Here is a 27,103-nt window from a genome sequence, read left to right on the forward strand (position 1 = left end):
TCATACTGTGATTTTATATATCACTTGAACTAATGTTATTATGAGTTTATTAACTATCGAGTATCTTAAGATGCCGACTTAGTCTGACATCTCAGGTGATATTGCATTTCAGGGCAAAACTAAATTGCATGTATTAATATATCCGTTCAGTCGTATCGTTTATCACCAGGCGAGAAATTTAGTTGTTTATCATTAATTTGTATAAAAAATATGACTGAGTGTATATTTGTTTATATTTCTAGTACAAGGCTGATGTTTTCATTTTAATGGTGTTACTGATATCGTTGATAAGACAAATTCTAATACACGGCCAGGGCCATGTGGGCGTCTATTGAATTATAATACCTATATTTATAGTCGTTAAATTGTAAATCAAAAAACCTTACTTTAATAATGTTTTATCATCTTTCAGACTAACATCTGTCGCCATTTTAAGATACAATGTGGCCACAATGCCAAAGAATACTTCAAACAGCATTATTTTTTTAAAAATATATGTATGTATTATTAGTTTTAGGTTACTTAATGAGAAATATTGAAAAAATGTAAAGTTACTTGCTTAGGCTTCAAGCTTTGGTTCTCCGTACGAAATTTCTTCACAAGCAGTTCATTAGTTTAGGCGTGTAACCATAATAAACGGACATACTTTTGTATTTATAGTATAGATTATACCACTCTATAAATGCGAAAGAAACTCAAGTAACGATTACTATAATTACTTTTGTATCTATATTATTTGTATGAATTATTAGAACAAAAATGACCATAATATCGACAACGCGACATCACTAACATGCGAGCTACGTCGACGCGACGCATTCGTTGTGTAACACGTGTGGTGTTGCAACTGTGTCGTGCCACGCCCGCAACAATGTCTCTACATTACCATCAACATTTTTTTTTTATTTATCGGACCTCGCAGTCCAAACCGGGGGAAACATGCGAATGGAATATTGGAGTCCTCTCGCTTAGCGACTGTAGATGCCTGGAGGGAAGATGGGATGGCGATATTTGGGGGAAAGAAATGTTAGAAAAGGATAGGAACCCTTTTAGGATAGGCTGAGGGGAGAAGGCCAGGAAATATAGTCAGTGTAACTACTGGACATAATAAGACTTAACATCTCATGTCTCAGGATGGCGAGTGCAGTAGAATACCAAGTAAGAAAGTGGAATACCAAAAAATACTTTGTAATTCAACGTATTGAATGGTGTTTTTGTTGTTTATGGGCGGTCGTATCGCTTACCATCAGGCGAAAGGCAAGCTCCTCTCCTCATTCAAAGCAATAAAACAATAAAAAAAAGTTCGAAAGCTCATAGGCCTCAATGTGTACTTACAACCATGAGGTATGCACATTGCACACTGAACTGTGTGCCTAGGGCCACGCAAATGTCTCCCCGTGCATGGAGAGTACCTGTTGGAGAAACACTTGGCAGTACTGTACCCTAGCATGAGGATAAGCAGGAACGCCAGGTTCAGAGCAGAATAACATCTTCTTGGTATGAGGTACTGGTAACTCCTAATATAATTTGAAACCAGGGAGACAGACAATTATAAGTACCTGTGTAAAGGAAAGCGGAAAGGATGACGAATATTTTTCTCCCATAACGATCGGGTAATGCAAAAACAACCTTCCTAGGCATTATATTTGACTGTTATTTGAATTCGCTTTACTTACATAATGAGGTTTATTCAATCATTATACTCATGATTGTTAATTTAAAATATAGGAATCATTTTGAATTAAGAACATCTGAAGTCTGTCAAACAAATCGAACTAACGTTCTGAGGAACTAACATATCGGAAGAACTTGAGTAATTTCATTCATATGAATTCTACCGGTTAAGCCAGCTAAAATGCAAGTTCTGCACATGTTTACGCCAAAGCAAGCAACTCGCTCGTGTAATGCAGTTGTACAAAAATTGTAGGTGTAATATATCTGTCTTCTACACATTGCACCTTAAACCTATGGTCAGTTGAAACGGCATGAAATTGTACTACTACACCTGTAAACTTGTATCGAATGAACAGATGCATGTGCCATCGATTTAATATCTATACTTATTATATAAAGCTGAAGAGTTTGTTTGTTTGTTTGAACGCGCTAATCTCAGGAACTACCAGTCCAAACTGAAAAATTCTTTTTGCGTTGGATAGCCCTTTGTCCGTGAAGTGCTATAGGCTATATATCATCACGCTATACCCAATAGGAGCGGAGCAGTAATGGCTAATCTCAGGAACTACCGGTCCAAACTGAAAAATTCTTTTTGCGTTGGATAGCCCTTTGTTCGTGAATTGCTATGGACTATATATCATCACGCTATACCCAAAAGGAGCGGAGCAGTAATGGCTAATCTCAGGAACTACCGGTCCAAACTGAAAAATTCTTTTTGCGTTGGATAGCTCTCTGTTCGTGAAGTGCTATAGGCTATATATCATCACGCTATACCCAATAGGAGCGGAGCAGTAATGGCTAATCTCAGGAACTACCGATTCGAACTGAAAAAATATTTTTGTGTTGAATAGCTCTTTGTTTGTGGAGTGCTCTAAGTTATATATCATCACGCTATGACCAATAGGAGCGGAGCAGTAATGGCTAATCTCAGGAACTACCAGTTTGAACTAAAAAATCGTTTTGTGTTGGATAGCCCTTTATTTGTGGGGTGCTATAGGCTGTATATCATCACGCTATATACCAATAGGAGCGGAGCAGTAATGAAACATGTTGCAAATACGGGGACAATTTATTAGTTTTGAGAGCTTCCGTTGCGTGCGCTGCGTAAACGGTTAAAGTTATGCAACAATGATGTATGACGGGATTGTTCCTCTTAAAAAGTTCTAAAAAAATATATTATAAAACAAAGTCCCCCGCTGCATCCGTTTGCCTAAACGTCTTAAACTCAAAAACTACCCAACGTATTAAGATGAACTTTGGTATGGAGACAGTTTGAAACCCTGGGAAGAACATAGGCTCCCGGGAAACTACTAGTTTAATAATGGAAAACTTTAGCCTGAAAAACTTTATAACGCGGGCGTAGCCGCGAGCAAAAGCTAGTAAATTATAGAATGGGAACAAATAATAGATGACCCTTAACAATGGGCACATAATTAAACTCTACTACCCTTCGGTGACAATAATTATATATATTATTTCTCGATGGTGTAGTAGTCTAATTCGACAAGACAGTTTTGTTGATACAGACATGAAAACTCATTTTAAATGGGATCAAATCAAATTTTAAATGGGACCTAAATTATATGGCATAAGTTCTGGAACGTTTCACCCATGTATGATTAATGCTAGCTTCAAAATTCAAATTAGCCTACTAATTTAATATTATAGATATTAAAACGTATTGTATTAAGTTTGTTTTAGAATGCTCTTTCACATCTGCGACAAGCATTCCTATTTTTCTTAATCTATTTCGATTCCTCGCCATAACGTTTCGCAATACATATCAATTACATGCAGTACAAGCCCTTGCACTATCTACAGTCGTTTACAAGCGGGCGTCCTTTCCTCACACTCGTCGCCATAATTGTATGCAAATGCGACAATCATTGACATTGTAGTGTCGATGTATGTGTAAAAATCTTCACATATATGGCACTAGCAGTTCAGATAGTTTTATTGTAATGTTTACTATAAGGGTTGGTTCGCACCAGGTTTTAAGCCTATATTTTTTGGTAGAAGTCTGGGATAACCAAGATTGACAAACAACCGCAATAAATTCAGAATTCACAAAGTCTTTGCAACAATATTCGCGAGTGGAATAATCCCATTATCCAACTGTATTACCAATCTTCGCAGATCTTCCACTTGGTGTTATTACACAGCCATTTGGTGCAACACCTTTTTTAGACATATTCCAGAAAGAATTTCGGCTTACATTTTACACCACCAGCTTAACTCTTAAGCCCTTAAGTGTTGTAAAACTGAAATCGTACCCAGAAGCCCTATTCGTTGATTAATCCAAAGGGGCTTCAAACAATCATAGCTATGACTAGTAATGCCTAAATCGCCTCTCAATAAGGGGAGGTATTCTCACGCCGTCCAAAAACCTTGCAAGTAAACTACTACGACAGCAGGTGACCTCATGTGGACAGGTCGGCGAGCGCTCCGGGCGCTTTAGCAAAAATAAAAGTCACAACAATTAGCTTAAGGGCATAAACGAGGACTTTGGACTGCACCTATAATAATAATGATACCAAAATGTACTACACATCACGCTTCTACTGTGAAAGGGTAGGCAAAGGTAAGGCACCCACTTTTCATAGGTCCCGACTCTTGATGTAACAGGGGGCGAGCTAATCAACATATCGGGCACAAATTCCTGACTCCCGGCTGATACTGAGACGAAACCTAATATCACTTTGTCCCATCTGGGATTCAGACTTGGGACGTCATTACGATGTCGCACTGCGCACACAATACAACTACGCGACAGAGGCAGTTACAATAATACCACCCCAGAATTATATACATCGCACTGCTAAGAATGGACCTCTTTTATTAGAAAAGTATGTCACCCAACCCGCACTATCCTAGCGTGGTGGACTGAGGCCTAAATCCTTTTGTTAAGAGTTCCTTTAAAATAGGTGGGTAAATGAATAAGTACTATTGGACTAACTCGAGTTCAATGGACCGGCAATAAAAAACCGGCGTGAACTAGCAGTTTTCTAGCAATTAAAACTCACTGCACCTTGAACAGGCCAACAATTACGTACTCTTGATAGGTCCGCCTGGAAATCTTTAGGGGAGGCCTATTTACAGTGGTCTACATATCGCTTATGGTGATGAAAGGCTGCAACGGCATGAGTACCTAACAGAAAACTAGTGTGAAGTAACATTTATCACCCGTTAACACCGCTTCCAATAGGTCTGGAAATCTTTAGAGAGGTTTTTTTTCAGCTGTGAACATTGCCGCTAATGATGAGATGTGTGGTAATCAAAAATGATAATCGACCTTCTTTCCACTGAATACTAGGGCAGTGTACTGATTGTCATAACACAGCTTATGCTGAGATGGCCATCTAGTTGTCGCGGTTCGGCGATGGTATATACTTCAAGCAATTATTCTTTCTTTGTTTCCTTTTCCTTGTCCCTTTTCCCTTACACCAAGAACACTTCCAACATTTATTCGGTACTGTGAACATAGCTGGTTAATTATAATTAACAAATGAATAGTGTTCGATAAAAAAAAACATTCAATTTCAACATTGGCTATGAATTAGATTTATAGAAGACTATTTTACACATTGCCTGATAAGAATCATCAATAAAATGTACATTACTGTTACTAAATGGAAAGCAATAATGTTTGACAAAATATAGTTGAATAAAATCAGTATAAAGTCAATTAAAAAAAGGTGTTATTATAAAGGGCAGTAAGTACATAGTCTTGAACCTGGCATGAGGCCAAGCGTGTCATGGTCTCCCCCCCTTCGCCCCTCCATTCCCCCGCATATCCGCACCTCCGTGGAAGCACACTCATAGGAACTATTTATGTGCAAGGGCTATTAATAGACAAGGAGTGGCTCTAAACAAAATACATTTTTGCAATCTAAACCTTGACTACAACTGCCCCGGGACGGATCAAGGACGGAGCTGTAATACTGCTGAAATTAGTATAACACGTTTTTGCCAATATTATCAAGCTGGCCTAATCAACAGTGTCGAAGGATGATTTTTTCGAAAGGAAACTAAGTCAATAAAAAATGCCTCAGTTGACATATCGCGGCCAATTTAATAGAAAACTATGAAGCTAGTAGGAATTGGGTTGTATGGACGCTTCGCTACTGCAGATAATTTTAGCTACAGCATTACTATGACTTAAATAAAAATAATATTGAATCTTATTTACATGGAATTCTAAAAACACTCTTCTATGCATTAGAAATTAATTATTTTAAATGATCCTACGTTCGTTACGTGTTAAAGTTCCGAAAATTACACAAAAAATATCATAATGTTATCGTTTTAATATAAATCACAACAAATTCGAAATTCGTACATGTTATGAAAACGAATTTATTACCGATGGTATCTTAGATTAATTATTCCAAATGTTTACTCGAAACGTGTGATAAAAGCGAATAATTATTCAGCTGGTATCAAAACACGAGAGAATTATGTAAACGAGGTAATATCACTGGACTGGGCATGTTTATACGCGATCGATTGCATAATCGATTTTTTAGTTTGACCAATTTAATCGAATCGAAATTGAAACGTATCACGCAAATGCATAATTACTTTATCAACTCCTTTTTACTATTATAATAGCTGTTGAAGACATTGTTTAGTTTTTGTTTGCGTGTTTACTGGTGCGTTCCACTAAAAATTATGTTGATACATATGGATATGAAACTATCAATTTCAAAGCGAAATGTAAAGTTGTCAATGGAAAACGAAATGGCATAATACATTAAGGGTTCGTTCGTGACGAAGACGAGATTATTCTAATCTGTTTGAAGTGTTTTTGACAAAATTGCGATTTTATTACAGAACAATGATTTTATAGTCTCTTTTTTGTTTTGTTTCTGATATTATTACTCGATATTGGCAAAATCACTGATAAATAAACGTTGGCAGCCGTAATATAAAAGAAGAAAAAGATGAATCTCTCTAAAACTGCGATATGTATTATGTTTATTCGTTAATAATTCCAACATGTACTTATAGTAGAGAACATTAACTGTCAGTAATAATTATCTGTGGGCGGACTGCAGTAACTAAAATCTATGAAAAGCTTCCATCAAAGTCGTAGTTTTTATTCAATATATTATAATCGATTATACTATCGATTTAAGAAATTTGTTTTTCTGATATGTTGTAATTAAATGCTATATAAATTCATGATTTGCTATATGAGCTTTTGAAGGCTTAAATGCTCAGTAATACTACGTTTATAAAAAAATACCAAAAGGAGAAATAATTAGACACTAATTAACTTGGACGTAGGGAAGTCATCGTGTAGTTAAGTCGAAGATCCTTAAATAAGGATAAAAACACGTGATCAATAGAGAAACTTCTCGTTAATTACCTCATACCAAAAATTACAAACAATTTGTGACAATATATTTATTTATTTAATAAGTGAAGTTTAGTTTTATAAATTAATAATTTATTTACTAAATAAAAATAATGGAATTGTTAAGTTTTTCTAAATTCTAATGGTATTTTATTGTAATTTTTATTTGTGAATGAACAAGAAATAAAAGGCTTTTTATTTTATTTTATTTATTTATTTTATATATATTTCCATTCCAGACAGTTTATTTCATGTCCAGTGTTCCATGTCCAGTGATACTAGCATATGCGTAACTACTCTGAGAGCACAATGAGTAGTACCAGTAGCTGGGGTCGCCGATATACGGATCTAGCGTAACATGCGCCGCGCCCGCCCGCGACACACATACCGCGTACCGTCACCAAAACAACTCATCAAAATTATACTCGCTCTTTTATTTCTTACCACTTTTTCCTAAAGGCCACAGCCAGTTTGTGCATGAGCAGTAACAGTAACTGCTAAAGTAAAAACGATAATAATAACCACAACACAATCTGGTTGGATATATTTTATATCCACCCGAATAGTGACCATCGTACACAAGGTGTTAAAACCCGCCATAGTGACCCACGAATGTGTATCACGTTCCGGGATGAGACTGTGTATATTCGATTCCAATACACCGGCATAATTGTGTCGACTGTCTAGGTGTAATCATCTCTCGTCAGTCGACATTCTATTGGATCTCACTCCACTTACCATCAGGTGTAGTGGGCTCACAGCCGAACACGTATAAAAGAAAATAAAACTTTTCTGTTCGATGTAGATACGGCTATGGTACTAACAGCAAATAATACGTTCATTATAATAGTCAATTGGATTTTTTTAAAAAAGTACAAATTCCTTACCTAAGCAAGAGTAAAAGTAATTTAAAGTATCTGTCAAGGTATGACCGTTATTAGGCACCATGTAGGTGCTGTCGGTTGTTATACGAGACGCAAAATAGTTGCAACTGTCAATATTAAATTGACAGTCACTTGAACTAAATTAATTTGCAACACTGTTTCTCCATAACCATAGTTTCTTACGACAAATGTGTGATCTGAAAACACTTATTAAAACTAGTTAACACATTACGTTATAAATGAATATGTTGTCTGTACAAAATTGCTTAATAACCGATGTAGATTGATATCCGCGATATGCGGGCATATGAACTGCCAGATTGAGCCGAGTTAGCTCACATTGTCCCATTACTATGTTTACTCGCTGACTCGTTTTATCGCACACCATCTAACAACTAGACATTGGAAAGGTCAATTAAACTGTAAATATAGTAATTGACAGGGACAGTTAGTATTTGATTCGATATTTGCAAATAGGTTGAAACTTTATATTCCTCAAAACAGACGTGACTTTTAGCTATTTTTTAATCTACAAAATTTTACTGGTGGTAGGTCACTCATACGTGAGAGTCCGCCTAGTTAACATCGCAATGCCTATTTCCGTCGCCAAGTAGCAGTGTGTAGGCACTGTTGTATTCTGGTTTGAAAATCATTGTAGCCAGTGTAACTGTTGGACATAATACTGGCCATAAAGATGGTGATGGTGAACGTAGTGGAATACCAAACAATACTTTGTAATTCAAGGTGCTGGATGGTGTTTCTACTGTTTATGGGCGGTCGTATCGCTTACCTACAGACAGACCTCAAGCTTGTCTTGTCATTCAAAGTAATAAAAAAAAAACATCTATATTTTCTTACCTCTATTGAATGCAGTCATAATTTGCTAGGACCTCTGCATTGACCTAATGTCAAGCATAATCTTATCACGGGAATGTTTCGAAATTGTTTCTTTTGGTGTCAGTTAAGTGTTATAGTTATGTTTGTTATATTAATTTATATCATGTCCATGAATCTCCACAAAGCGTCAAACGCGTGTTTTGAGCACATTTCAGCAGAAGTGCGGAGTTATTTTCGGAACACATTCGCGTGATGCGTAGAGGTTATACAAATAATTATAAATGCGTGACATTCACCTACATACGCTGATAGTGATAACGCACAGATAACAAAGGACAACACGTCACGATCTGAGAGAAACTGATGACAACATATGGTACTGAAAAAAACGGGTCGAATTGAGAATCTTCTCCATTTTGAAGCTAGTTTTAAACAAAGCCCGTACTGCATATGCATGATAATTCCAGTCATCAACGATTTTAATGATATCCAACTGAAAAGGTAGAAAAAGTGGTCATGCAGCTTATAAGCGTATGTCTACGCTCTACGTTATAGATATATAAAAGGGGACTGATTCCAACGGCTCAAAACAGTACTACACTTCTTAGAACTTCGAATTACAAAGTACCTAACTACTTCAATTACTGCTCGTCTACCTAGGTCTCTGAAATGGCCTTTTAATCACTCTATCCAGTCACAATATCTGGTAAACCGGAATTTTTGCTTGTTGGCAATAATATAGTACAAACTCAGACATACTCACATTAAAGCATCAGGATATTTCAAATTGCAATACCATCAGTAAAAAATCAGACAGCGGCCATCGAAAAATGATTCGCAAGTTTTCCTGTAAGCAACCTTACCAAACGTAGTGTTAAATAAACAGATTTATTGTATGAGAGATTGATGTTACCCCGATAAGGCGCGCCTCGCGAGGTACTGCCAATGCTTCATGACTCATCGTGGGGCCAGTTAATGATCTTGTAAACTATCATTTGTATAGTTTACATGTAAGTTGTATCACGGCGTTGCCTTGTCGAGCCAGATGGTGTTTGACATGAAAATAAATATGTGCTATGAAGTGATCCATTACTATTCTCTATCCTCTATGATCTATCCTTCAGGATAGCTAATAGGTAGAGATCGAAGGTAGAAATCAAATCGCAAGAAATAAAAGATATCGCAGAGAGTAATCTCTGTCTATTTCCAACTGTAGCCCTCTCTTTCTCCTTTTTTCCCAATCCATGCTTATTTTCTATCCTATTACAGAGGTGCGTTATGTAAACATGTACGTGGTAAATGGATGCGAACTAACGACATTTTCTATATTAACGATATTGATTTTGAATGATTTTTACGTGGAAGTAAAGTAATATTTCACCCATTTGAAAAAAATGTTAAGTATGTCAAAACCTTAGTTTAGTAAAAGTACGTTACCTGTTTCTGATTTTACTGACCATCGAGAGATAGAAAAGGTCGTGCGATCGCTGGTTAAAATAAATATTAAATTAAAATATAATTCTAAGTATTAATTTACAGTCAAGCTAACTTATTAAAGAGATTTTCATGACGTGCTGTATGATCTTCACTTTCATTGCATGAGAACATAATTGTTCAAATTTCGATCACGGGCGATGCTAGCAGACGGCATTAAATATGCTATTTATTAGAGTGTGTTAACCAATCTATACGATATAATAATAATAATAATATCAGCCCTGTATTATATACTTGGCCACTGCTGAGCACGGGCCTCCTCTACTACTGAGAGGGATTAGGCCTTAGTCCACCACGCTGGCCTAGTGCGGATTAGTAGACTTCACACCTTAGAAATTCCTATAGAGAACTTCTCAGATGTGCAGGTTTCTTCACGATGTTTTTCTTCACCGTTAAAGCGAACGATAAATTCACAAACTATAAGATATTCGAGTACTGAATAAGGCCTAGTTTTCGACTAGTAGATATTAATAGCGGTCTCGATCACTTACCATCTAATGAACCATTTGATAAATGTACGTTAGAGTTTGTAAGAAGCGTTGGTTTACAAAATCTCATGTGTTTTAAATTTAACGGTGACAAAAATTATAACAAATAATATTTTCTTTAAGCAAACATTAACATGTACAGGCCATTTAATACCATCAATATGATTAATATTAGATCGTCGGCTGTAAACAGAACTATACTGCTTCTCGATATCTCTAGAACTCTGTACACGTATTTACACAAGTCGTGTGTGTGCAGAAAGTCCTCGTAAGTGGGTCAAGTGCAACAGCTAACACATATGTTTAAGGTACGCGCACATGATTATAAAAATTGACCTTTCCATATTAATCCGATTGCCTGGGGACTATTGGCAGGCCGGACTGGCCGTCTAGATAAATGTAATGGCCAACTGCTTTCCACTGCATATCTAAATCGGATTGGTAAAAATAATAGGAGATGGAGTTTTTTTATTACAATATAATAGAAAAAATTATCAAACAAAATAAATAAAGACAAACACCAATGCACATAAAGAAAATAATGATATAAAAACAATGCAATCAATTACAATATTACGTATTGTACTATGGAATTAGCTTTGGAGTTTAATTTTGCGTGAGAAGAATTTAGGGGGTACATGAGCTTCTCTGTGACTTCTTTCATACATAAGAACTCCATTGTCAATATGAAAACATCATAGAAAGGTTGGGATCACAAAGTGTAAGCTATTATCAGAAACATTATTGGTTATGTGGCGCCATTTTTAATCGATTTGTACCATAATCCAAGAGGACGTATCCAAATTTCTTTAGTAAATTGTATTCATCAGCCTACTAACCTACGGTTCCGACATAAACAGCTACACAAAACTTTTTAAATATTGATTTCTTATGGACCTATCAACACTAACCAAGACAACCTACTACACGTAGGCGAAAAACTAGACCACATAATTTCACAAATTATAATTGGAAAGCGGGTAGTATATTTTGGTAAACAGAATTTGTCTAGGGTAATTATGACTATCCTCTTGAACACCGCAATTTTACAAATCCAAGCATTATGTCACTAACCGCCGTTTGCAATAACCAATTCCAAGGTTCAATCAAAGGCCTACCTTTTTCGATCAATTGTAAAAAGGGACCAATCACAACAATTTTTTTTACCTACTTACGAATAACTTATTTTGATTGATTTATTCTCAAGATCGGGTTGAAGATTAAGATCGGGATTGTATTTAAAATAGCCGTTAGCAATAAAGGAGAAAAATACTTAACGATGATAACACAAATAACATTTTTAAGAATGTAGACGGTATCCTCAAGAACCTGGCTCTCATTTCAAAGTGAAGCAAATTAGGTACTGTTTGCTAAAAATTATTGTGTTCGCGCCCCATCTTTATTTTTTATGTAAAACTAATATATTTGGGTGCTGACACTAAAGTATTTAAATAAACTCTTTATATAGAGAATGTATTAATAGAAATTAATATCGACATAAACATGATAAATTCTGATACAGTAACATTACGAAATATTAGTCAATCAATGGATGTTTGCTAAAGTAAAAGGGAAGATTTATGGTTTACCTTTAATATTCCATTACTAACACTTACATTAGTGGTGGTCAAGAATAACCGGCTGTCTAGTCGACATAATGCTAGTTTCATAGAAGAAGCATTCATATTAACAGAGAGAAAAAAATATAAAACTAAGTTTTGCTCGCGGCTTCGTCCGTGTGAAGGGGTTTTCCGGGATTTTTTTTTCCGATTTACTTGATATGTATTGTCATATTATCACCAAATTACACACAATCATTATAATTTGTAGCCTACGTATTATTCTGATGTTTACCCAATATAACTGTAAAGTTTCTTCCAAATCCGTGCAGTAGCTTTTTCATGAAAGATTGTAGAAGATAAAGATACGAAATACGCGGACATACTGCCCTGGGTCTAGATCTAACTAAGTTCATGTAATAGGACTCTACAAATTGTTACAAAGGCCTCACACATATAATCACTCAGAAAAATATTTATATACCTATCTCTTTTCTTTAAGTTTCTAACAGTCTATGTAATTTCTATAGACCGCACCGTCTCTTTATCTCTCTCCCACTTAACCTTATTTAATTACCACTGGGCCCACTTAGTCCATTCTCTGTCCAAGGTATATCTATACACTTGCCTCGCCAAACTGGTGTTATGTGCGTGTAAAGGTAAATTGTTTAATAACCGCTTAAGGCCTAACATGTTAGTTTTGTATCTAATAATACTAATTTAAATGATTAGTGTTGACATTTGAATATCTGCTCCATTGATTCGATTTACAAAGTGTCCACATACAATATACGCCTGATGGGCACGTTTTGCAAGATATTAATTATATTAGCCATGTTTTCAGATGTGTAAATATTATACGATGCTACATACTCATATTATTACCAGCTGTGCCCGTGGCTTTGCCCGCGTGGAAATCAGAGTGTCGCAAAATTTTTCCCGCGTAAATCCGGACCCACGAGATTTTTCTATAACCACGCGACCTCTTAAACAATAATGATTATAGTTTAGTCAATTTACATAAAACCGTAACGTAAACTTTCCTCAAGAATTGCACTATATATTAGTAAAAACTATACAAAAATGTGTTCAGTAGATTTTGAGGAAATCGATCACATAAAGACAGCTTTTGGGAATTTCTTTTATAATATAATATACACTAGTTTTCTCAGTATCTCTATGTAAAAATACCGTCCAAGTGTAAATTGAACTCACAGCCCAAGGGTTCCGTACAAACTTGTAGGTCTCATCTAAGTATACAAGTTCAAACTTGACGAACTTAACTTTTGTATTCGATCCCTAGACACGGTTATTGCATTAATCGTGGCTACGCGTGAAGGAGTTTTCCGGGATAGAAAGCCTATAACCTTCCCAGGGTCTTAAACTATCTCCATACCAAATTTCATAAAAATCCGTTCAGTAAATTTTGAGACAATCGTTAACATACAGACAGACAGAAAGAATGAGTTTGTTTTATAATATGTATAGATGACATAACATAATGAAAATAAAACGCAGGAATAAAATAAAGCCAATAACACATAATAATAAAAAATAAAAACACAATTTAAGTTGTATTTTACAAGTAATAAATGCTAAAGTTATTTATCGCGTATAAACGCGTGTAATGTACGATATATCATTAAACTCGTTGCGTCTACATTCAAAAGGTAATGGTTTTACTGAGGTTAGCCAGCGAGAACATGTGCCATAGCTGGTTTGACCTCTCATACGGTAGGGTGTGGCAAACTCCGCTACAACCTCACATGTCGACTGCAGAGATGTTATGGACAAGATCGACTCTACAGGTTGATTTTCTTAAAATTATAGCGAATTATCAAGGCTACCATAAATAAAACACTGAAAAAAAATCATACACACACTCACGCTTTTGATTCCCAATAGGGTAGCGCTACTAGTGTACTTTTCGCTATATGGATTCCATTGTATGACTTGTCTAATACCAGTGGCGAAGGCTGATATTTTTCAAAAGTGAACACGTGGCAAAAAAAAATTACGTATCGCCGTCAATTTAACAGAAAACAAATACTAAGACAAAAGTAAATTAACCTAAAAGAAAAGCCGGTAGGAATCGAGTTGTATGGACTTTTCACCACTGTCACATACATAAATATATAATATCACGGCTCTATAACATAGGGGTAGGTAGAGACTATGGATTGCCACTTGGATTCTGGCATACTTCTCTCGCTTTCTTCACCTTCATCAATCTTTTCATGTATTATCGCGACATTAGTCTAAAATTCCCGACTCAAAATAATTTCGAGTCGTTAAATACTACTTTATGACTTCCACTCTCCAAATTAAGTAACGTTAAATTAATTCATAATTAGTTTCATATCGATTTATCACCCTGATCGAACCTGCAAGATTAGATGATAGCAAAAACTAGAGCGGCCGCTTTACCATTTACCTAAAACTTAAGAATTTCCTATGTAGGTTGTAGCCGAACTGTAGTATGACGGCAGAGCGCGAATGATTACCAGAGAACTATATTATAACTATTTTTAATGAATAGCTTAATTTTTCTTGTTTGTACTTTTTGTATTCTGACACTATAAAAAAAAATCAAACTCTTGCTTGATTGGACGCCACAAGACATTTTGGCAAATGCTCATATAAATATTGCAGGTTATGTTTTTCAATAAATTAAATGCGTGTTAGTGTATTTTAATATTTAGGTAGATTTTTAATGTTACGGTGTTTTGTATTATGGCATAGTATACATATTTTCTAAAGTTTTATATTTTAGAGAAACCAATGGCCGAGTAACGTTAACTATAGAAAACTCTTTTCGTCTTCCTAATTCTACTTCTGCTTCTTTCTCTTTCTATCTTACTGCAGGAAATCGACAGTTATTAAAAATATCAACTATCGAAAGACGTTCATGTCGATCGATGGTCGCTCTAATTATATCTGCTGTCATATAGCTCTTCAATACCCAACTAAATGAAAGAAAATAATAAATAATAATTATATGCGTGTACCATTGATGCCGGAAGCAACATGTCCAATTATTGTGGCAATTTAAAAAGGAAAGGAACATGTCTACCTTCTTCCGAAAGCAAAAACTAAATCGAAGCCCTAAAGAATATCTCGTAATCACTATTACCAATTACGTCACCGAAGGAATGGTTTTTTGGCGGTCAACAACCGAGCCGGTCGCGGTCAACGTGCGCAAACGCAAACTGCATCGCACTTTCACTTTTTACTACATACTCGTACGCGTTACATTTTTTATTAATTCTTGGACTTAGAGCGACATCTTTTATTTGTCGCATAGACTACATTTGTATTTTAAAGCGCCAATCGATTCAGACATTTATACACTATTGTGATTGTTTTTCAGGTGTCAATGGTAAACGGGGAATGTTAATGTAGACTACCTAATAAACCTGATTAATATCTATTATTTAAATAATTTCGAATTTCGAATTACATACTTAATTATGTTATTGTTGTACTATTGGCACAATGCAAGTCTTATATTAATAGTTCCCGTCAAAACCCTTTTGTCACGTGTTTTCTCGTCATTTATCTATATTATTGCATACAAAACCACGTATAATTAGTTAAAGTTCGCTTATCTTGGCCAAATAGCCCGTGGTGTGTGAAAACTGCAAATCTATAAGTCCGCATTTCTTGCACGACTGCACTACACAGAAAAAGAGCGGAAAACAAAATTGGGAGCGGATCGATTACGTCCGTTGCACCGACAAAAGGTGCCAGTTTCGCCCTGTCGGTTAAGGGTGTTTGGAGAAGTGCATTATAATGTACCGCGCAGCTCCGCGCTAGTCGTCTGCAATTCAAAGTTTCCTTTGAATAGCGAGCCCGATAAACTCCGAAAAGCTCAATCTACAGAGCTGTTTAGGAAGAATCTAACCACTTTAATTGGTGTCATTGTTACTAATTCTAATCATTATAATCACCACCGTGTATAGCCACGATGACAGTATTCCACATCCTTTTATAAGAAAACCGCTAACGTTAGAGCGCCCTCTATCACCACGCGATGCGGATTACTCATGCAAAAAATTGCAAATAAGATTTGCAATGATTCATAATAAAGAATTCATTGTTAAAAATAAACAACGAAAATTATGCTATTAGTCACTAGGTATGAATATTTTTCTCTTGCAGTACATAGCTTTATAAATTAAATAAGAGAGGAAATAAATAAACCATCGTTATTTGAACACACTCAAAATTTGCAACAAATTTTAAGTAAAAACAAAAAGTGTACGAAAGCACAATTTGGTAACACGTTAAAATTTATAGGTTTCGATCTTCTGTTTGATATCGTATGCAATTGTAATATTGGATGTAATTGGCGGGTGTCGTGGTGGATTGTTGTTGGTCGCGGCGCACTGTAACCCGAACCACGGCGCGGGCTGCACGGCGTCGTATTGTTCGGATGCGCATCGCCGCCAGCCCGGCCGAGCAGTGCGTGCGCGAGCTCGTAATTACGTTGCTATACAAAACTAGTAACGTTTCAATCCACCACGGCATCTTTTAATGGTTACAAGACTTTTCTCGCCTACAATGCATTTTTATTGAGTATCGCAACCTTCGTTAAAAACCCCAAAACGTTCGTCATCAACAAAAACAACTTGTAGGTAAAACCTGACCGCGAATATAAAAAACAAGCTTGCGGAGTGGAAGTTCTGTTTTTTCGTATTAACGATTTCAGTACAATAAATTTATTGTAAGTCCAGGAGTGAACGTAACATCTATAGAAATTTACCTATTTAATATTTATAGCATTTTGGATGAATCTCTCCTGGCTGAATTTCGGCCACGATTGCCAATCTCATCGCACATAAGCCGCAGTGCACAAGTGCACTCTATATTAATTCTTCACTCTCCTATTATGATGAGACGGCAATCCGACATGACTAGAAATAGTTCATGCACAGGACCAACAGCTTTACCCTGGCTTCCGACGTATAGGAGTATTACACCTCCAACTTCCTCCCTCTGAGCTGTGACTGAGTAATTTTTGAGGTGGAAAAACCCAGTCACAGTTATTTTGGCCCGACCCAGGATTCGATCCTAGGACGACAGCGCAGTAATCGTACTCGTACCGCGTATACATATGTATCATAACTACGCCACCGGCGCGGGGCAGTTAGCATTACGGGTATTACTGTACTTATGTATATGGCTTATATTGTATATTAATTCAATAAAGCTCATACAAGCCTATAAAACGCTAGTTACGGCATTAGATAATATAAGTCAGGATGGCCGAGCGGTCTAAGGCGCTGCGTTCAGGTCGCAGTCCACTTCTGTGGGCGTGGGTTCGAATCCCACTTCTGACAGATCTTTTTGTTTTTTGGTTTATTATTTGATATTTTAAACCTGATTATGATTTATAATATTGTATGTATGTAACTTTAATATTATGTAGGTAGATTATATGTTTTATAGAACGCCCAAGAACTGAAGTTATAATCAATCTGCGACCCGCCTGGGATTTCCCATGAAACCGGCGAGCTTTTTTTTGCAAGTCGACTAAGTTTTTAGATACTTAAATAATGTACGTTATGGCCCGAGGCAGGCCAACTAAAAGCTCTTTGTAAGGCTTATAAAAACATCGTTGACTACGGTTACAATAAAATGTAGAACTCGATTTTTTCTTCCGCATAATATAGAAGTTAACGTTGCAACTCACAGCGACTGAAAAAAATACATAATATTAGTACATAATAAAAATTATTGTGGTATTCTGTATTCCTTGGGAACATACATATTTGACTACTACCGCCATCTCTTTTAGTGACGATGTATAATATTGGTATAAAATATTTTATTTCTCTAGATTAAAAATAAATTTATTAAAACAACGACATTAATCCGTTGTTTCAAGGAGTAGACTCGTATTTTTTTTTATTAGATATTATTAACTTAAAAGGGACATTAAAAATCTTACATTAATTTCGTTCTTCATGAAACGGAACAAAGTTAAATTTTTTTTAATGTCAAACCAAGGTCGTAAGTTTCAAAAGTTTTCAGTGGTGTTTGTTACTGTTTCGTGATTGAAAAACATAACTCTGAACTATTTACTACAAAGATTTAATAAAAATGACTATAATAAAAGTAAGCGATGAGCAAGAAATAATAAACAAACTTACGTCTTACGTACAGAAAATTTCCAACGATGCTATTTACAACAGAGGAAATTTTTATATTGGCTTATCAGGTAAATATTTGCTGTATCACTTTAATTGTTCACGTGCACTATTTTTTAATCAATTAAATTAATCTTTAAATTACTGGAAATCAAAAGCATTATTGTGCAGTTACAAGCCTAAATATAGTCATTTACTCTTTATGTTTAAATGTAACCTCTATCCCATATTATTAATGCGATAAAACTTGAAACTTCCCCGTTTCCTTCGTATGTAAGGAATTAACAGTGGTCGACTCCTTTTATAATATGTATGGATGTATAAGTTTAGAGCAAAAATTATACTAATACATACTGTGATATTTGATATGTTAACTAAATTTGGCTGTTGTTTTTTTTTTATTTTAAATGACGAGACGGAGCTTGCCGTCACCTGATGTTAAGCGATACGACCGCCCATAAACAATAGAAACTCTGTCCAACACTTTGAATTACAAAGTATTGTTTGTATTCAACTGTGCTCGCCATCCTGAGACATGGGATGTTAAGTCTTATGGTGGCTGAAATAGACATTACGGTGGTACCTACTCGGGTGAACACATATATGTGAGAGACCTAGGAACAGTAAATAAAAAAATAACTTACCATAGGGATTAAATTTCCCCAAGTAGATGCTAGTTTAAAATATTCAACATAGTATATTTAATATTTTGCATAAACCCACATAGCCACTGGCTAATTCTTCTTTTTTACAGGTGGCTCAGTAGTTAAATATCTTTGTGAAAGTCTTCCCAAAATAGATACAGATTGGTCAAAATGGACGCTTGCATTTTGTGATGAGAGAGTTGTGCCCGAGGACAGCAATGATTCTACATTTGGCACTTATAAGAGAGATCTCATACCCAAGACTTCTTTGAAAGAGAGCCAGTTTGTCACTATAAAACAGGGTGTTTCAGGTAATTTTCAAATACATACTAGTGATATATTCTTAGCAACACACAATCTTAAATTTGCTCTATAAATGCTTCCACATTTATTTATGAATGGGATTCTGTTATACAAGTAGTGTATGAGCATTATATCAAGTTTGTTGGTATATATTTGTATATGTGGTCAATAAATAAATCTATTGACAGTCTTGATAGTATTTTATAAAGAATATTCAAACATATTTATTTACTTTATGTCACATAAAAAAAATCTATTTCCAGCCGAAGAAGCAGCAAAAGACTACATAGAAAAGTTGAAAAAAGCATTTGGTGGTGATGAATTTAAATTTGACTTGCTGCTACTGGGCATGGGGCCTGATGGTCACACATGCTCTCTTTTCCCTGGGCATCCCCTACTGACCGAGGCAAGTGTGTCGGTGGCATCCATAACGGATTCTCCAAAACCGCCACCCGCACGTATCACACTCACATTCCCTGTGCTCAACAATGCCAGAAATTGCATTTATGCTATTAGTGGTTCTGGAAAGGCTGATATGGTTAAGGTAAGCATTATAAATTGGTACTAAAGGACATTGTGGAAGCAAACACTTGAATTAGAAATATTTGGAAGTTAAGATGAACAATTGTTCAATTATAATTTTTTTCATATAACTTATTTTCAAAGAAAAATTTTTATTGGTATTTTAAGAATGTTATTAAAGTATGCATATATTTTTGCAGCGCATATTAAAAGACAAAGAAGATCTGCCAGCTGGCAGAGTGAAACCCGATGGTGGCTCCCTCTACTGGATTGTTGATGAAGCAGCTGCAGTTCATCTGTGATATTTATATTACTTTTATTAAATTTTAACATATAATGCAGTAAAAATTCTTCCAAAAAAGTATATAAATTAAAACTACAGAACATCTACATTTATTATGAGGGTGATAAAACAATAAGGTTTTTTGGCTGTGTTAGACTTAACATACTTTCATCCTGGCACTATATCAGCACTTTTAGTCTGTCACTCAACACAATGCAGACCATTTGAAGCAATTTAGCACCTCTAATGTTAATCAACCCCTAGCTTTTCCAAGGAAAGCGATGTTTTTTAGTTCGGAATTCCTTATGAAGGTATAATTGACCGCCTAGAACAAAGATCATAAAGATTTCCATTTGGCCGCGCTAAATAGAGACGGCCGCGGTCAGTTCAATCCGATACAGAGGACGATATCACTGGCTATTCGCTCTAAGAACGTGTTCTTGAAACTCCCAACACTGTGCCACACCATAGTTCCGACCTCGCCGTATTCCTCGTCTTCCTTCTCAATCCTCTCCCAGTGACCGTCCTGAGCCGAGGTTTGAAACTCGTTAGTGGGTTGTCCTCGGCATGGTCGCTTAATTGCTAAGGGTTGCGAGCGCCTAAAGTGCTCACTCAAAAGTCCAATGTTAACCTCACAAGGGTCGTTATACTAACAGACCCGTGTGAGGCTAACAGACGTATGTCGAAAAGAAAACATAGATTTAGTGCTTAGGTGATTGTGTCAGAATAACAGTAATTATCTTAACAACAAAATTCTTGTGCTATCGTGATTTGGAGAGGGATCAATATTTTCGCAATTAATGTCAAATTATGTATATTTTCTGTACATTCCTTGTTGTATTTATTATCAATAAATTGTTGGCTTTTAAACTTTGTGTTATTTCCTCATAATACTTCAGATATTTAGAGATTACAAAACTCGAGTGCAGATTAGGTAAACAGATTTAATTATTAAGCACATAATTGATACCCTATTTCTAACACTATCAGCTATGCTCAACCTGCAATTCACCAAAATTTTGCAAATTAAACACCAGACTTCAAAAATCTTCCTATTAAAGAAACTTTATCAAAGATAACTCGAACTGTATCACTGTCCTCATGGGAATATGATTAAGTAAATTGTAAAAAAACATAAAATTTTAAATATATTTTTAGAAACTGAATTTACAATGTGGCCCGAGGCACCAAACTTAACTTCTTTATGGTCCATATAAAAAAGGGTATAGCTCCTCTTAATATACAGTTAAGGGAAAGGAAGATAAGCTTACCATTTTGAGTCCATCTAATAGAAGAAATTCAAGCAAATTTTTAGGTTGTTTGACCACCAATTTATAAACTTCGACGATGATGATTGACTCCCATGGAGCAAAACATAACAAGGAAAAAGGTGTATTAATAAAATGACATGGCAGGTTCCAATATGTGTATTCCCTCAGTTTCATATGCCCGCGAGATCATCACAACAGCATTCTTTCACATAAAAAAGACCTCGACTATTTAATTGTTACATTACGATTAACCGCCTATGACAACTTTAATATTTTTATTTTATTTTCAATAATCATAATAGTTAATTACAAAAAGTCTGTCAACTAAATACAAAAAATTCGGCGCGCATAGCGCACCAAACGCTTACATCCATATACATATTTCGTAGACATAGGATATACATAGCACTACTTAATTTTTTTTAATTATTTTATTTTAAACACACCGTAACCTATTCGGAGTCGACGTCGGCCGGGGCAGGTCCGCGGCCGACGTCGGTCACACTGAATTTAAACAATAATATTAACATAGTTCAATCGAATCGGTTGGATTTATTTTACACGTGGAGTTGTGTTCAGCGGCGCTCGGCGGGCGGCGGCGGGGCGGCGGTGCGGGGCGGCGCGGGGGGCGTGGGGCCCGCGGGGGGCGCGCGCCTCGCCGGCCGCGGCGCCTCGGGCGGCGGCGCCGAGCCAAACTCTATGTACATTTGTCTGACGACTGCGTGAATGTTGAGTGCCTGCAACCATTACCATGAATATTAAATCTTAAATGTGATAGTCAATCTTGATTCATATTTATACTGCATTATAAAATGTATGTAAAAAAAATATTGCAAAAACCAAATACAAATTTATATTTAACATTACGGAATTTTAAGCTGTCAATAGGGTTCAAATCATCCATGTTTTCAGTAGAGTTATTATCAATATACTCTCACTGAGACACTCGGTATAATAAAACTTCCACAATATTTATAACTTTCATTCACAGATATGGTATAAATCGCGATGGATTGACAGACCATAAGCGAACTTGTGGTAGGTAGGAATAGAGTTAAATATGTGAATTACCTGCAACAGCTAGTTGGGCGCCCAGTAGGACTGCGAGTAGCTCGGCTTGCTGGCTGGGGGCTTGCTTGACGCCGCGCGGCCGCCGCCAGACCCGCTCTCCTGCAATAACAACACTCATTATTACTCTACTCTCGTGTTATATTCATGACCATGTCCATAAGCATTCAATAGCACCAATATCACTTGAATTTAGGGTTGTATATATGTTTAATAATTTTGTTATGTGCCAAATTTTTACAAAAAAATTGCAATAAAATCAAATATAAATGTTTATCATAGAGGTGCAACTGATACTGATATGAATATGTTTGAGTTAGGACAGTGCTATTGAACTTTCATGAATATTAATAGTGCTATAGACTACTTTTATTGTGTAACAAAAGCATTAGTACATAACAGGGGTTTGATATTAAAGTTAAAGCATTGTATTTATCGTCACTACACAATTGACTGTATAACTTTCAGGTTATAAACATAATACCTGTGAACATTTAAATATATCTTCATTCGACAATTCACAATTCAAAAACGAAATACAGAATTTCGACTGATTTCAATATATTATAATCAATATTCTAAATATTATATTTTATCGATTTTAAAACTGACAATATTTTTAGCTAGTAAGCCTAATTTCTTTTATTGGTAAGATTATATACAATGTTACAAGTTTACGATGAAGGTAGCTTGTTCATATTACTTAGCAAGAGAACTTTCATCTTTGACATATAGCAAGTTTTAAAAGATTTACCGCGACTTTGTTAATTTTCTTAATCAATTGATACGTAAATTACTATTATAAAAATTACCAAATAATAGAGAATAATTAAAACACTGTTTCTCCTAAAATAATGTATGGTAAACAAACATAATGAACAATAGCGAAAGTAAATATACATCAATATGACAAATAAAATGCCACAAAGCAAGTAAATAAATTATTTAAAAAAATACGAATAATGTCTACATAATTGTGCGAATCTAATCGGCAGGGTGTGAATAATTGTACTTCTTGTATAGTACAATAGGTTAGTTTCCTATGTTTAATTTTGCACTTTATTTTACATGTAATGGAAATACGAAAAAGATTTTTTAATGTGCAATGAGCATCATAAATATTTGAAACATACGCAGTTATTCATATTTGAAATATTATTGTAAGCAAAAGAAGGGCGTGGTGGAGTTATCGCGCTATTTCCTTCTCACGCACGCAGCGTTATGACCGGTGACAGTGGGTGACGTCACAGTTGCTATTGTATGTATACTTTTTTTGACAGCTACCTATTCCACCAAATTTCAAAGCTTCATTACTTACTTACTATTGTGCAGATTTTGAAAATTCTTTTTCAGCTAAAGTAAAACAAATAATTTAACAATATAAAAGTATGATTAAAATGATCAGTCAAGTAGTAACTTTTTTGTACTTTTATATTTAGTTATATGTACTATGATAAGTAATATCTGAATGTCTCAGAATTTTGAGTGCAGTAAAGTTCTTTGTAATTTGTTTGGGCGGGGTTCTTTTATATATATTTTTTATTTTGTATGGTACATGATCGATTAGCTTCTCTTGAAATTTATATATATATAAATAAATTTAAAATAGAACACTAAATTCTCGTATAAGCCCGTATAATTTAGTGGAAACTTGTAATTTAGTGCCTTGTAAATTAAAACAATGTACATATTTTATACATTTTTATATTATTGGCATATTAATGGATTTTATGACGTCGAAAGAGTTCATGTCGCGAATGAACTCTTATACTGACTATAAACGCGGGACGCAAATATGCTTTATCGGTTCTACATCTAATTCAAACAATTTAAAATGCTATGCCGCATAAAAATAATCAAGTAATAACTACAAGTGCTGGGGAAGGTTTAAGGATTAATTTATTCGTTGTATGATAGAATACTCATTTAGCCAGAGATATGTTTATACTGTGTGTATTATAGAAAACTAACGTATGTTGACGCACGATAACGTTCAACTAACTTATGACAATGAAATAAATCATAATTTATAGTAAGACTAAATATTTTAAACACAACATAATATATACATGCATAAGGTTGCATAAGGTTAGTTTAGGCGGGTAGTTCCAACATAAATAAGTATATATAGCTACATACAACAGCCGTAAATATATACATATATAGTGTGTGAGACACGGACACGACTTACCCGCCTGTTATGACTACTGTTCACCCGTACATCCATCTACAAACGAAAGCAAACTATTGTAATATAATAAACAAAAATATGTGATAACTGAAAAGAAATATATCTATACATACATGCATTACGTACTGTGTGGCTCGGACGCGTTCGTATGCCGATTTACGAATATTTACTTTGTTTATATATAGATAATAACAAACTATGTTTAGTAGGTGATAATGAGTTTTGTAGAGCTATGAAAACATAGGATTACGACTTTGTCTACGAAGGCTTAGAGTAATCCAAACTAATAAACTAGAGTATATATATGCCTGATGTGATAGTGGATACAAACGTCATTTCTAACATAAAACAAAGAATAAAAAAATAAGTATGTATGTATCTATAAGTTCTATCTTATTCGAGAACTTTTCCTAATTATTTACAAGATCATTTTGCTATTAAAATACTAAATGAAACCGCCTAAAGTTTCTCAAATGGTAGATGTAGAATAAAAAAGGTGCAAGTTCACAACAAATTAAAAATAATAAGTTATTTTAATTTCACACGCCACGTGGCCTAATGCCACTACCTACTACTCTAGTTGAATCCGTTGAACCGGCAACTATAACAATTTCAGACAGAAATACTCTCACGTACACGTGGACGTGGGAATATGAGTTTATAGTCGCACTACTACAAAGCGATCATAAAATCAGAAAAACTAAAACTTAGTTTTTAGGCTGATATATTAGTATTCATGAATGATTTTTAGAGTGATGTTAGCAGAAGAAAATACGAGTATGTGGTTTCATTTAGTATCGCAATGTCAAGATTACGGAGTATAATATCTCCTAAAACCATTTTCACCAACTCTTTCATAAGATAAAGGTTTCATAATATTAAACGTACGGCGTATCATTAACATAGACTTTAGATGAAATTAGACATAATCGTCATCTGTACCAATTAGAAGGTAGTATATAGTATAGTATGTTGTAAAAAAATCATAAAATAGACAACATCCAATGAAAATATTCCGTGCGAAAAAATATAATGGTATACATGTGTCGAATAAATCAAATGGAAGAAAATGAACCTGGGAAATATGAAAACACGGGCTTTCCAAACAATTGTGATTGTTAATAGGAGATATTAAAACCACTAGTTACTATAAAACTTTGCTTTTTAACCCAGTAATCGGTTTGAAAGAAATAAAATGTCTAACAATATTTAACTCTTGATATTTATTATAGCATGAATTATTAAATAACCTTATTTTATACATAAGAAATACAGCATTTTACTATTGAACGTTATGTCAATCAATTTTATAACTTGCGGCATAGGATACTGTCTAATCCATTAAACATAAATAGCTTTGATAATTCTTTATGATTGTAATAAATTAATATAAAATCACTTACTTTTGACTATGCAGATGTGCTAAACAACCAAATGTTTTTAGTTGACTCCTTACTCTTTAACTTACCATGATTTAATTTTTTATTATACAATACCTTAAATGTCATAAATTTGTACTATGATGGAAGGGAATTAGACTTTTTTTTTTTTAATATGACAACTTTACGTAAAATAATACAATACTTTCACATACAAAGTTTGAAGATGCATTCAGAAATTTTCGGCAATGGCGAAATGGAAACTATGTGATAAGATACCCCAACAAAACGGCGAGGTTCCGCATTTATGGAGGCTATGTAGTCGAAATTTATGACAGAAAAAAAAAATCATCATATACTATATATTATCTTCACTTTGGTGGTTAATTTATAGTAAAAACTAAAATTGTTAATTCCGTGTATGTCCTTCTATTAAATAGACCATTTAATAAGGAATATTTTGGTAGGTAAAAATTGCAATAAGATGAAAAATGGTTATTTTTTTATTATTACTAAATATGTATCTTTGATATTACAGAGGACATAATGTTTTAAACCCACTAAGATACCAAGTATAAAAATGTGTTACTCACATTATGTGATTATCAAATAAGGAAACATAATTTTGTGAAAAGAATATTTTTATTCATAACCAATAATATTTTATCACATTTTCTAACCATTCATAAACTTGTCTAATTTTATTAATTAAATTCCTGGTTGTTTGGGTAAGATATAAAAAAAAACCAAATATGTCTGTCTCTGATAAGAATAAAAAAAAAACAAAACCAATGTTACACAAAAAAAACATGATTCGAGTGATTTTCCTAGCAAATCATACTGTGTGGCTGTAAAAAAAATATAATGCAATGATGATTCAAGTAAATAATCGTAAATCGACAACGCATGCCATAAATTCACGACATTGGAAACCTCACAACGGCAAACATCACAACAATACAATACTTGACACCTGAACAAAATAGAAAATG

General features: G+C 34.8%; 2 protein-coding genes and 1 non-coding gene across 3 annotated transcripts in view; 2 read left to right on the forward strand and 1 right to left on the reverse strand.

Moving 5' to 3' along the window:
• Positions 1 to 17,556: 17,556 nt before the first annotated feature.
• Positions 17,557 to 17,640, forward strand: Trnal-cag. The gene has a single exon. It is a non-coding gene; the product is annotated as a tRNA-Leu (tRNA).
• Positions 17,641 to 18,288: 648 nt separating this feature from the next.
• Positions 18,289 to 21,072, forward strand: LOC115455942 (6-phosphogluconolactonase). The gene is made up of 4 exons (XM_030184769.1): positions 18,289 to 18,521; positions 19,205 to 19,405; positions 19,661 to 19,941; positions 20,120 to 21,072. The coding sequence occupies exons 1-4, from the start codon at positions 18,404 to 18,406 to the stop codon at positions 20,219 to 20,221; spliced, it is 702 nt and encodes a 233-aa protein (XP_030040629.1). The 5' UTR covers positions 18,289 to 18,403; the 3' UTR covers positions 20,222 to 21,072.
• Positions 21,073 to 21,613: 541 nt separating this feature from the next.
• The window catches only part of LOC115455913 (protein lingerer), a 31,398-nt gene continuing 25,908 nt past the window's right edge, over positions 21,614 to 27,103 (reverse strand). Inside the window, exons 24-26 of the mRNA XM_037443836.1 lie at positions 24,733 to 24,768; positions 22,545 to 22,643; positions 21,614 to 22,210 (exon numbers count right to left, since the gene is read on the reverse strand). Of these exons, the coding sequence (XP_037299733.1) occupies positions 22,554 to 22,643; positions 24,733 to 24,768 (126 nt within the window). The 3' untranslated portion in view covers positions 21,614 to 22,210; positions 22,545 to 22,553. The remainder of the gene's footprint in view (positions 22,211 to 22,544; positions 22,644 to 24,732; positions 24,769 to 27,103) is intronic.

Source organism: Manduca sexta, chromosome 5 (assembly GCF_014839805.1).
Source record: "Manduca sexta isolate Smith_Timp_Sample1 chromosome 5, JHU_Msex_v1.0, whole genome shotgun sequence".
In the NCBI taxonomy this organism is placed as follows: domain Eukaryota; kingdom Metazoa; phylum Arthropoda; class Insecta; order Lepidoptera; family Sphingidae; genus Manduca; species Manduca sexta.